At 62.3% G+C, this 11,264-nt stretch overlaps 1 protein-coding gene across 2 annotated transcripts; it reads left to right on the top strand.

Moving 5' to 3' along the window:
* The first annotated feature begins 720 nt into the window (after positions 1 to 720).
* Positions 721 to 11,251, top strand: RABGGTA (Rab geranylgeranyltransferase subunit alpha). Of its 2 annotated transcripts, XM_072360833.1 has the most exons (13): positions 723 to 1,297; positions 2,025 to 2,279; positions 4,239 to 4,322; positions 5,736 to 5,818; positions 6,548 to 6,631; positions 6,700 to 6,808; positions 6,884 to 6,935; positions 7,941 to 8,029; positions 8,137 to 8,225; positions 8,307 to 8,420; positions 9,814 to 9,927; positions 10,865 to 10,952; positions 11,026 to 11,251. In XM_072360833.1, exons 1-13 carry the CDS (start codon positions 994 to 996, stop codon positions 11,172 to 11,174), a joined length of 1,614 nt encoding a protein of 537 aa, XP_072216934.1. In that variant the 5' UTR covers positions 723 to 993; the 3' UTR covers positions 11,175 to 11,251. The 2 variants fall into 2 exon arrangements, with proteins under 2 accessions (XP_072216935.1, XP_072216934.1); XM_072360834.1 differs by lacking the exon at positions 9,814 to 9,927 and having other exon boundaries at positions 721 to 1,297.
* The last annotated feature ends 13 nt before the right edge of the window (positions 11,252 to 11,264 follow it).

Genomic DNA, 11,264 nt, shown 5'->3' with positions numbered 1-11,264 from the left:
TAAGGGGTGGGCGGGGCCTAAGGGGTGGGCGGGGCTTCGGGGTTAATGGAGGGCGGGGCCTAAGGGGTGGGCGGGGCCTAAGGGGTGGGCGGGGATTGGCCGGGTGTAAGGCCTAAGGGGTGGGCGGGGCCTACGCGGTGGGCGGGGCTAATGGGGTGGGCGGGGATTGGCCGGGAGTAAGGCCTAAGGGGTGGGCGGGGCCTAAAGGGTGGGCGGGGCTAAGAGGTGGGCGGGGATTGGCCGGGAGTGGGGCGTAAGGGGTGGGCGGGGCCAAAGGAGTGGGCGGGGCTTCGGGGTGGCGTGGGTTAATGGAGGGCGGGGCCTAAGGGGTGGGCGGTGACTGGTGAGAGGGCGGGGCCTACGCGGTGGGCGGGGCTAAGGGGTGGGCAGGGATTGGTGAGAGGGCGGGGCCTAAGGGGTGGGCGGGGGCTAAGGGGTGGGCGGGGCTAAGGGGTGGGCAGGGATTGGCCGGGAGTGGGGCCTAAGAGGTGGGCGGGGCCTAAAGGGTGGGCGGGGCTTTCGGGTAGGAGTGGGTTAATGGAGGGCGGGGCCTAAGGGGTGGGCGGGGATTCGTGATAGGGCGGGGCTTGGGTGGGCGGGGTCTCTGGGTGGGCGCTGATTGGTTGGAGGGCGGGGCTTCGGGGTGGGCGGGGCCTCGGGGTGGGCGGGGCTTCGGGAGGGGGCGGGGCCTGTGGGGAGGTGGGAGTGGCTTTGTAGTGCTTTCTAATGGCCTATAGTGGTGTATAATGGTCTATACTGGTCTATAGTGGTTTGTACTGGCCTATACTGGTCTATACTGGTTTGTATTGGTCTATACTGGTCTATATTGGTCTATGTTGGTCTGTACTGGTCTGTACTGGTCTATACTGGTTTGTACTGGGTTGTATTGGTCTATACTGGTCTATATTGGTCTATGTTGGTCTGTACTGGTCTATACTGGTTTGTACTGGTCTATGCTGGCCTATACTGGTCTATACTGGTTTGCACTGGTCTATGCTGGCCTATTCTGGTCTATACTGGTTTGTACTGGTCTATGCTGGCCTATACTGGTCTATACTGGTTTGTATTGGTCTATACTGGCCTATATTGGTCTATGTTGGTCTGTACTGGTCTATACTGGTTTGTACTGGTTTCCATAGGGTGAGCGAGGAGCTGCAGTTTGTGGGGCGCTGCCTGGCGGTGAACCCCAAGTCTTATGGGGCCTGGCACCACCGCAGCTGGGTGCTCAGATCCCACCCCGACCCCACAAAGGAGGGGGGGGTCTGCGACAGGATGCTGGAGGCCGACCCCAGGAACTGTGAGATACGGGGGGGATATATGGGGGGTATGGGGGGATATGGGGGGGATATGGGGATATGTGGGGATATAGGGTTATATGGGGGGATATAGGGGGATATGGGGGGGATATGGGGTCATATGGGGGGATATGGGGGGTATATGGGGGGATATGGGGTCATATTGGGGGATATAGGGGGATATGGGGGGATATGGGGTTATATGGGGGGGTATGGGGTTATATGGGGGGATATGGGGTTATATGGGGGGATATGGGGGATATGGGGGTTATATGGGGGGATATGGGGGGGTATGGGAGGATATGGGGGGATATGGGGTCATATTGGGGGGATATGGGGTTATATGGGGGGGTATGGGGGGATATGGGGATATGTGGGAATATAGGGTTATATGGGGGGATATAGGGGGATATGTGGGGGATATGGGGTCATATGGGGGATATGGGGGGATATAGAGGGGATATGAGGTGGTTATGGGGTCATATGGGGGGTATATGGGGGGATATGGGGTGGTTATTGGGTGCTATTAGTGGGTATGGGTGGATATGGGTTGTTTATGGGGTCATATGGGGTCAATTAAGGGTCCCATTTGGGCTCAATTGGGGTCCCTTTTGGGGTGATACAAGCCCCATTTGGGGTCCATTAGGGTCCCATTTTGGGGTCAATTAGGGTCAATTAGGGTCTCATTGGGGTCCCTTTTAACCCCCCCCCCCCCCCATCTCATTGCAGTCCATGCGTGGGAGCACCGCCGTGCCTTGTGGTCTGCATTGGGGTCGGCCCCCTTGGGGTCTCCATTGGGGTCGGCCCCATTGGGCTCATCCCCCTTGGGGTCTCCCTTGGGCTCCGTGTCCCCCCCCGATGCCGAGCTCAGTTTCTGCTCGTCCCTTTTGAGCCGCGACTTCTCCAACTTCTCGGCCTGGCACCACCGGGGGGAGCTGCTGAGGAAACATGGCCGCCATGGGGACAGCCACGTCCTCAAAGGAGGTGGGGATAAAGGGGGGAGGGGGCGGGGCTAAGGGGGAGGGGGCGGGGCTAAGAGGGAGGGGGCGGGGCTAAGAGGGAGGGGGCGGGGCTAAGGGGGAGGGGTGGGGCTATTGGGGAGGGGGCGGGGCCATGAGAGAGGGGGTGTGGCTATTGGGGAGGGGCCATGAGGGAGGGGGCGGGGCTATGATGGAGGGGGTGTGGCTATGAGGGAGGAGGCGGGGCTAAGGGGGAAGGGGGCGGGGCTAAGATGGAGGGGGTGTGGCTATAAGGGAGGAGGCGGGGCTAAGGGGGAGGGGGCGGGGTTAATAGGGAGGGGGTGTGGCTATTGGGGAGGGGGCGGGGCTATTGGGGAGGGGGCGGGGCCATGAGAGAGGGGGTGTGGCTATTGGGGAGGGGCCGAGAGGAAGGGGGCGGGGCTAAGATGGAGGGGGTGTGGCTATGAGGGAGGGGGCGGGGCTAAGGAGGAGGGGGCGGGGCCATGAGAGAGGGGGTGTGGCTATTGGGGAGGGGCCAAGAGGGAGGGGGCGGGGCTAAGAGGGAGGGGGTGTGGCTATGAGGGAGGAGGCGGGGCTAAGGGGGAGGGGGCGGGGCTAAGATGGAGGGGGCGGGGCTAAGAGGGAGGGGGTGTGGCTATTGGGAGGGGGTGGGGCCATGAGAGAGGGGGTGTGGCTATTCGGGAGGGGCCAAGAGGGAGGGGGCGGGGCTAAGAGGGAGGGGGTGTGGCTATGATGGAGGGGTCGGGGCCATGAGAGAGGGTGTGGCTATTGGGGAGGGGCCAAGAGGGAGGGGGCGGGGCCTAGATGGAGGGTGGTGAGGCTATGAGGGAGGGGGCAGGGCTAAGGGGGAGGGGGAGGGGTTAATATAAAGGGGTGGGGCTATGGGGGAGGAGGCGTGGCCAGGAGGGAGGGGGCGGGGCTATGGGGGAGGGGGCGGGGCCATGAGAGAGGGGGTGTGGCTATTGGGGAGGGGCCATGAGGGAGGGGGCGGGGCTATGATGGAGGGGGTGTGGCTATGGTGGAGGAGGCGGGGCTAAGGGGGAGGGGGCGGGGCTAAGAGGGAGGGGGCGGGGTTAATATGAAGGGGGAGGGGCTATGGGGGAGGGGGCGGGGCTAAGAGGGAGGGGGCGGGGCCATGAGAGAGGGAGTGTGGCAATTGGGGGAGGGGCCAAGAGGGAGGGGGCGGGGCTAAGATGGAGGGGGTGTGGCTATGATGGAGGGGGCGGGGCTAAGGGGGAGGGGGCGGGGCCAAGAGAGAGGGGGAGGGGTTAATATAAAGGGGGTGGGGCTATGGGATAGGAGGCGTGGCCAGGAGAGAGGGGGCGGGGCTATTGGGAGGGGGCGTGGCCAGGAATGAGGGGGCGTGGCCATGGGGAAGGGGGCGGAGCCAAGAGTGAGGGGGTGGGACTAATATGGAGGGGGTGTGGCTATTGGGGAGGGGGTGGAGTCAGGAGGGGGGCGGAGCTAAGATGGAGGGGGCGGGGCCAAGAGGGAGGAGGCGGAGTCAGAAGGGAAGGGGGCGGGGCTAAGGGGGAGGAGGTGGTTCTATGGGGAGGGGGCGGAGTCATGAGGGAGGGGGCGGGGCTATGAGGGGGGTGGGGCTAAGATGGAGGGGGCGGGGCTACTATGGGAGGGGGAGGGGCTATCTGAGGGGTGGAGTCGGGAGGGGCGTGGCTATGAGGAAGGGGGCGGGGCTATGAGGAAGGGGGCGGGGCTAAGGGGGTGTATGGGGTGTAATGGAGGGGGTGGAGCTATGAAAGGGGCGGAGCTAAGAGTGGGCGGGGCCACGAGGGAGGGGGTGGGGTCAGAAGGGGTGGGGCTAAGGGGGAGGGGGGAGGAGCTAAGCAAAGGGGGCGGAGTCAGGAGGAGGGGGCGGAGCCAAATGGGGGGGGATTGGGGTTTAACATTGGGGGGTTCTTGGCCCTAAATTGCCCTAAAAGGCCTTTTTTGGCCCCAAAATTAGAGCTGGAGTTGGTGCAAAGCGCCGTGTTCACCGACCCGCAGGATCACAGCCCGTGGGTTTATCTGCGCTGCCTGATGGCCAGAGGTCAGAGCCCGCCCCATAGGGGGGCCCTATTGGGGGGCAGCCCTATGGGGTGGGCTTATGGGATGGGGTCCCTATGGGGTCCCTATGGGGAGGCCCTATAGGGTTGGGTCCATATGGGGAGGCCCTATGGGATGGGGTCATATGGGGTGGCCTTATGGGATGGGGTCTCTATGGGGTCCCTATGGGGAGGCCTTAAGGGATGGGGTCCCTATGGGGAGGCCTTATGGGATGGGGTCTCTATGGGGTCCCTATGGGATGGCCCTATAGGGTTGGGTCCCTATGGGGTGGGCTTATGGGATGGGGTCCCTATGGGGTCCCTATGGGGAGGTCCTATGGGATGGGGTCTCTATGGGGTTTCTATGGGGTGGTCCTATAGGGTTGTGTCCCTATGGGGAGGCTGTGTGGGATGCGGTCCCTATGGGGTCCCTATGGGGAGGCCCTATAGGGTTGGGTCCCTATGGGGAGGCCCTATGGGATGGGGTCCCTATGGGGTCCCTATGGGGAGGCCTTATGGGATGGGGTCCCTATTGGATCCCTATGGGGTGGCCCTATAGGGTTGTGTCCCTATTGGGAAGCTGTGTGGGGTGGGGTCCCTATGGGGGGGCTGTGTGGGATGGGGTCCCTATGGGGTGGCCCTATGGGATGGGGTCCCTATTGGATCCCTATAGGGTGGCCCTATGGGATGGGGTCCCTATGGGGAGGCCCTATGGGATGGGGTCCCTATGGGGTCCCTATGGGATGGCCCTATAGGGTTGGGTCCCTATGGGGTGGGCTTATGGGATGGGGTCCCTATGGGGTCCCTATGGGGAGGTCCTATGGGATGGGGTCTCTATGGGGTTTCTATGGGGTGGTCCTATAGGGTTGTGTCCCTATGGGGAGGCTGTGTGGGATGCGGTCCCTATGGGGTCCCTATGGGGAGGCCCTATAGGGTTGGGTCCCTATGGGGAGGCCCTATGGGATGGGGTCCCTATGGGGTCCCTATGGGGAGGCCTTATGGGATGGGGTCCCTATTGGATCCCTATGGGGTGGCCCTATAGGGTTGTGTCCCTATTGGGAAGCTGTGTGGGGTGGGGTCCCTATGGGGTCCCTATGGGGAGGCCCTATGGGATGGGGGTCCCTATGGGGGGGCTGTATGGGATGGGGTCCCTATGGGGTGGCCCTATAGGGTTGTGTCCCTATGGGGAGGCTGTGTGGGATGGGGTCCCTATGGGGAGGCTCTATGGGGGTTCTATAGCCCCTATGGGAGCCCTATAGCCCCCTATGGGGGTCCCATAGCCCCTATGGGGGGCCCTATAGCCCTTATGGGGATCCTATAGCCCATATGGGGGTCCCATGGCCCCTATGGGGACTCTACAGCCCCTATGGGGGTCCTATAGCCCCCTTTGGGGCACTGACGTCCCCATTGCCCCCCAGCATCCCCCCCCCCACGGGTCATTGGGGTGCACCTGGATGTGGAAGATGGGGCTGCCAGCGTCACCTTCTCCAGACCCATAGCGGTGAGATGTGGGGCACATTGGGGTCTATGGGGCGGCCATAAGGGGCTATGGGGGCTCATTGGGGGCAATGGGGACCCAATTGGGGTCTATGGGGTGGCCATAAGGGGCTATGGGGGCTCATTGGGGGCAATGGGGACCCAATTGGGGTCTATGGGGTGGCCATAAGGGGCTATGGGGGCTCATTGGGGGCAATGGAAGCCCTATGGGGGTCTATGGGGCGGCCATAAGGGGCTATGGGGGCTCATTGGGGGCAATGGAAGCCCTATGGGGGTCTATGGGGCGGCCATAAGGGGCTATGGGGGCTCATTGGGGGCAATGGGGACCCAATTGGGGTCTATGGGGTGGCCATAAGGGGCTATGGGGGCTCACTGGGGGCAATGGGGACCCTATTGGAGTCTATGGGGGCACTAGGAGCCCAATTGGGGTCTATGGGGGCTCACTGGGGGCAATGGGGACCCTATGGGGGTCTATGGGGTGGCCATAAGGGGCTATGGGGGCTCATTGGGGGCAGTGGGAACCCTATGGGGGTCTATGGGGGCATTAGGAGCCCAACTTGGGTCTATGGGGCTCTATGGGGTGGCCATAAGGGGCTATGGGGGCTCACTGGGGGCAATGGGGACCCTATGGGGGTCTATGGGGTGGCCATAAGGGGCTATGGGGGCACATTGGGGGCAATGGGGACCCTATGGGGGTCTATGGGGTGGCCTATATGATGCTCCCGCCCCATAGAGCGCCCCCCAGCTGACCCTATATGGCCGCCCTGTGACCCCATGGAGCTCCGCCGAGCGTCATGGCCGCCCCTCCTGCACCTGGGTATGCAAATGAGGGGGGCGGGACCATAATAAAAGGGGGGGTGGGGCCACACAACGTCCCGCCCACAGGTATGCAAATTACCCGCCGACCTAGCCACGCCCCTTGCGGAGAACGAGCCAATCAGAGCGGCTTGCAGCCACGGCTCCGCCCACTGGGAGGTGGAGCTGACTCCTAAAGGTAAGCCACGCCCCCCTTCCCGTTGGCCACGCCCCCCTCATTTGCATGCGGGCTCATGAAAGGCTTTGATTGCAGGGCAGGGGGAGGCCTGGTGGGCGGAGCCTCTTGTGCCGCAGGAGCTCTTCTGGTAAGCCACGCCCCCCGGCAACAAGCCACGCCCCCTCGGCCACAAGCCACGCCTCCATCGGCCACAAGTCACGCCCCCCAGCAACAAGTCACGCCCCCCAGCAACAAGTCACGCCCCCATCGAAAACAAGCCACGCCCCCATAGGCAACAAGCCACGCCCCCATCGAAAACAAGCCACGCCCCTCTGCAGCAAGCCACGCCCCCATCGGCCACAAGCCACGCCCCCCTCGGCCACAAGCCACGCCCCCATCGGCAACAAGCCATGCCCCCCGGCAACAAGCCACGCCCCCCGGCCACAAGCCACGCCCCTCAGCAACAAGCCACGCCCCCCTCGACCACAAGCCACGCCCCCCGGCCACAAGCCACGCCCCTCAGCAACAAGCCACGCCCCCCTCGACCACAAGCCACGCCCCCCGGCCACAAGCCACGCCCCTCAGCAACAAGCCACGCCCCCTCTGCAGCAAGCCACGCCCCCATCGGCCACAAACCATGCCCCCCTCGGCCACAAGCCACGCCCCCATCGGCAACAAGCCACGCCCCCATCGGCAACAAGCCACGCCCCCATCGGCCACAAGCCACGCCCCCATCCGCCACAAGCCACGTCCCCTCGGCCACAAGCAACGCCCCCCGGCCACAAGCCACGCCCCCATCGGCAACAAGCCACGCCCCCATCGACAACAAGCCACGCCCCCATCAACAACAAGCCACGCCCCCATCCGCCACAAGCCACGCCCCCATCCGCCACAAGCCACGCCCCCTCGGCCACAAGCAACGCCCCCCGGCCACAAGCCACGCCCCCATCGGCAACAAGCCACGCCCCCTCGGCAGCAAGCCACGCCCCCCTCGGCCACAAGCCACACCCTCTAATACAACCTGTGTACTTGACCACGCCCCCTTTTGCTTAACCACGCCCACTTCCGGGTCTCCTCCCAACCCGAGTAGCGCCCCCCGGCGGCTGGGCAGGAACCGGGTGTTTCTTAAGCCCCGCCCCCTTTCCTCCCGTAGGCCGGAAGTGGGCGTGGCCGAGCCGTCCATCATGGCGGAGCTGATCGGAGCCTGCCGGGAGCTGCTGGACATGGAGCCGCACAGCCGGGGTGGGGGTCACGTGACCGCCCTTTTCCTTGGGTCACGTGACCCACTTTTGGGGGGGGGGGGGGGGCGAGGGAGGGGGTCAGCTGACCTCGGGTTGTCACGTGACCAGGCTGCCTGCTGACCCTGCTGCTCCTATTGGCCGCCACGGACCCAATGGGAAGCCAGGAGGAGATGAGGCGCTGCCTGCAGGCCCTCGAGGTGGGCGGGGCTTAAACGAGGGGGCGTGGCCTAATTTAAATAAGGGGGGGCGTGGCTTCATGTGGCCCCGCCCCCTCACAGGAGGCGGACCCGCTGCGGATTGGCTTCGTGGCCGACATGGCGTCGAGGGCGGAGCTTGTGCTGGGGCTGCTCGGGGAGGGGGCGGAGCCTGAGGAGCTCCGCTTGCCTTATAAGGTAAAGGGGGTGGGGCCTGAGAAGCTCCGCTTGCCTTATAAGGTAAAGGGGGTGGGGGCTGGCGGAGCCTGAGGAGCTCCGCTTGCCTTATAAGGTAAAGGGGGTGGGGCCTGAGGAGCTCCATCTGCCTTATAAGGTAAAGGGGGTGGGGCCTGAGGAGCTCTGCCTGCCTTATAAGGTAAAGGGGGTGGGGCCTGAGGAGCTCCGCCTGCCTTATAAGGTAAAGGGGGTGGGGCCTGAGGAGCTCCGCTTGCTTTTTAATGGGGGCAAAGCCTGAGGTGCTCCGCCTGCCTTATAAGGTAAAGGGGGTGGGGCCTGAGGAGTTCTGCTTGCCTTATAAGGCAAGGGGGCGGGGCCTGAAAGTGGGCGTGGTCTTAGTAAAGGGTGGGATTTAAAGGGGCGGCACCGCGTGGGGACCCTAAAGGGGCTATGGGGCACATGGAGGGTAATGGGGACATAATGGGGTCACCATGGGGTCTATGGGGTGATGTTGAGGGGTCTTAGGGGACATTGGGGGTCTTGGGGTCCCAATAGGGTCTCTATGGGGTCTATGGGGTGATGTTGGGGGGCCATGGGGGGCACTTTGGGGGTCTTGGGGTCCCAATAGGGTCTCTATGGGGTCTCTATGGGGTCTATGGGGTGATGTTGGGGGGTCTTAGGGGACGTTGGGGGTCTTGGGGTCTCAATAGGGTCTCTATGGGGTCTCTATGGGGTCTCTATGGGGTCTATGGGGTGATGTGGGGGGTCTTAGGGGACATTGGGGGTCTTGGGGTCCTAATAGGGTCTCTATGGGGTCTATGGGGTGATGTTGGGGGGCCATGGGGGGCACTATGGGGGTCTTGGGGTCTCAATAGGGTCTCTATGGGGTCTCTATGGGGTCTATGGGGTGATGTTGTGGGGCCATTGGGGGCACTATGGGGGTCTTGGGGTCTCAATAGGGTCTCTATGGGGTCTCTATGGGGTCTATGGGGTCTCTATGGGGTCTCTATGGGGTCTATGGGGTGATGTTGGGGGGTCTTAGGGGACATTGGGGGTCTTGGGGTCCCAATAGGGTCTCTATGGGGTCTATGGGGTCTATGGGGTCTATGGGGTTATGTTGGGGGGCCATGGGGGGCACTTTGGGGGTCTTGGGGTCCCAATAGGGTCTCCATAGGGTCTCTATGGGGTCTCTATGGGGTCTATGGGGTGATGTTGGGGGGCCATGGGGGGCACTATGGGGGTCTTGGGGTCTCCATAGGGTCTCTATGGGGTCTCTATGGGGTCTCTATGGGGTCTATGGGGTGATGTTGGGGGTCTTTGGGTCCCCATAGGGTCTCTATGGGTGGTGCTGAAAGGGGGCGTGGCTTGTGGCCCAGGCCCCGCCCCCTTCCTTTCTGATAAGCCCCGCCCCCAGGGCCTGAGCTCTCTGCCCCTATTGGAGCGTCTGGGCGGGCTGAGCCAATTGGATTTGAAGGGGAACCGGCTGAGGGGGCTGCCCCGAACGGTGGGGGCCATGAGGAGGCTGCAGGTGGGTCAAGGGGGTCAATGGGGTCAATGGGGATAATGGGGTTAATGGGGTCAATGGGGTTAATGGGGTTAATTGGGGTCAATGGGGTCAATGGAGTTAATGGGGTCAATGGGGTTAATGGGGTTAATGGGGTCAATGGGGTTAATTGGGGTTAATGGGGTTAATTGGGGTTAATGGGGTCAATGGGGTCAATGGGTTTAATGGGGTCAATAGGGTTAATGGGGTTAATGGGGGGGTTTAATGGGGTTAAATGGGGTTAATGGGGTCAATGGGGTTAATGGGGTTAATGGGGTTAATTGGGGTTAATGGGGTTAATGGGGTCAGTGGGGTTAATGGGATTAATGGGGTCAATAGGGTTAATGGGGGGGTTTAATGGGGTTAATTGGGGTTAATGGGGTCAATGGGGTTAATGGGGTCAATGGGGTTAATTGGGGTCAATGGGGTTAATGGGGTCAATGGGGTAAATGGGGTTAATGGGGTCAATGGGGTTAATAGGGTTAATGGGGTCAATGGGGTTAATTGGGGTTAATGGGGTCAATAGGGTCAATGGGGTTAATGGGGGGGTTTATTGGGGTTAATAGGGTCAATGGGGTTAATTGGGGTCAATAGGGTTAATGGGGTCAATGGGGTCAATAGGGTTAATGGGGTCAATGGGGTTAATTGGGGTTAATTGGGGCTAATGGGGTTAATTGGGGTTAATGGGGTTAATGGGATTAATGGGGTTAATTGGGGTCAATGGGGTCAATGGGGTTAATTGGGGTCATTGGGGTCAATGGGGTTAATGGGATTAATGGGGTCAATGGGGTCAATGGGGTTAATGGGGGGGTTTAATGGGATTAAATGGGGTTAATGGGGTTAATGGGGTCAATGGGGGCAGGTTTTTGTGGGCGTGGCCAATGCGAGTCCCCGCCCCCTTTTTTCCCTCTTGCTGTGGCAGGTGCTGGACGTGTCGTCCAATCAGATTGAGACGCTGCAGGGAGTCCCGCCCCTCCCCCGGCTACGGGAGCTGCGATTGGACGGCAACCGTAAGGGGGGGGCGGGGCTTAGAGCCGAGTGGGCGGGGCTACGCCCACCCCGCTGACTTGGCCCCTCCCCCAGCCATAAGCCACGCCTCCGCGCTGTCCCCATTGGCCGCCTGCCCCCGGCTTTCCGTCCTACGATTGGCCGACACGCCATTGGCTACCTCTCCGGATGCCGCCTCCCGATTGGCTGAGCTCCTTCCCCGCGTCGCCGTCGTCCTCTCCTGATTGGACGGCGCACGTTTGCCCCTTCCCATTGAAGGGACCTGAAGGGGGCGGAGCCTCAATAAAGAGCTGTCACGTGACCTCGCTTAGGCT

This window comes from Excalfactoria chinensis, unplaced genomic scaffold, assembly GCF_039878825.1.
Source record: "Excalfactoria chinensis isolate bCotChi1 unplaced genomic scaffold, bCotChi1.hap2 Scaffold_345, whole genome shotgun sequence".
Lineage (NCBI taxonomy): Eukaryota > Metazoa > Chordata > Aves > Galliformes > Phasianidae > Excalfactoria > Excalfactoria chinensis.
The sequence above is the reverse complement of the archived record's forward strand: the minus strand, read 5'-3'. Positions and strand labels throughout refer to the sequence as shown.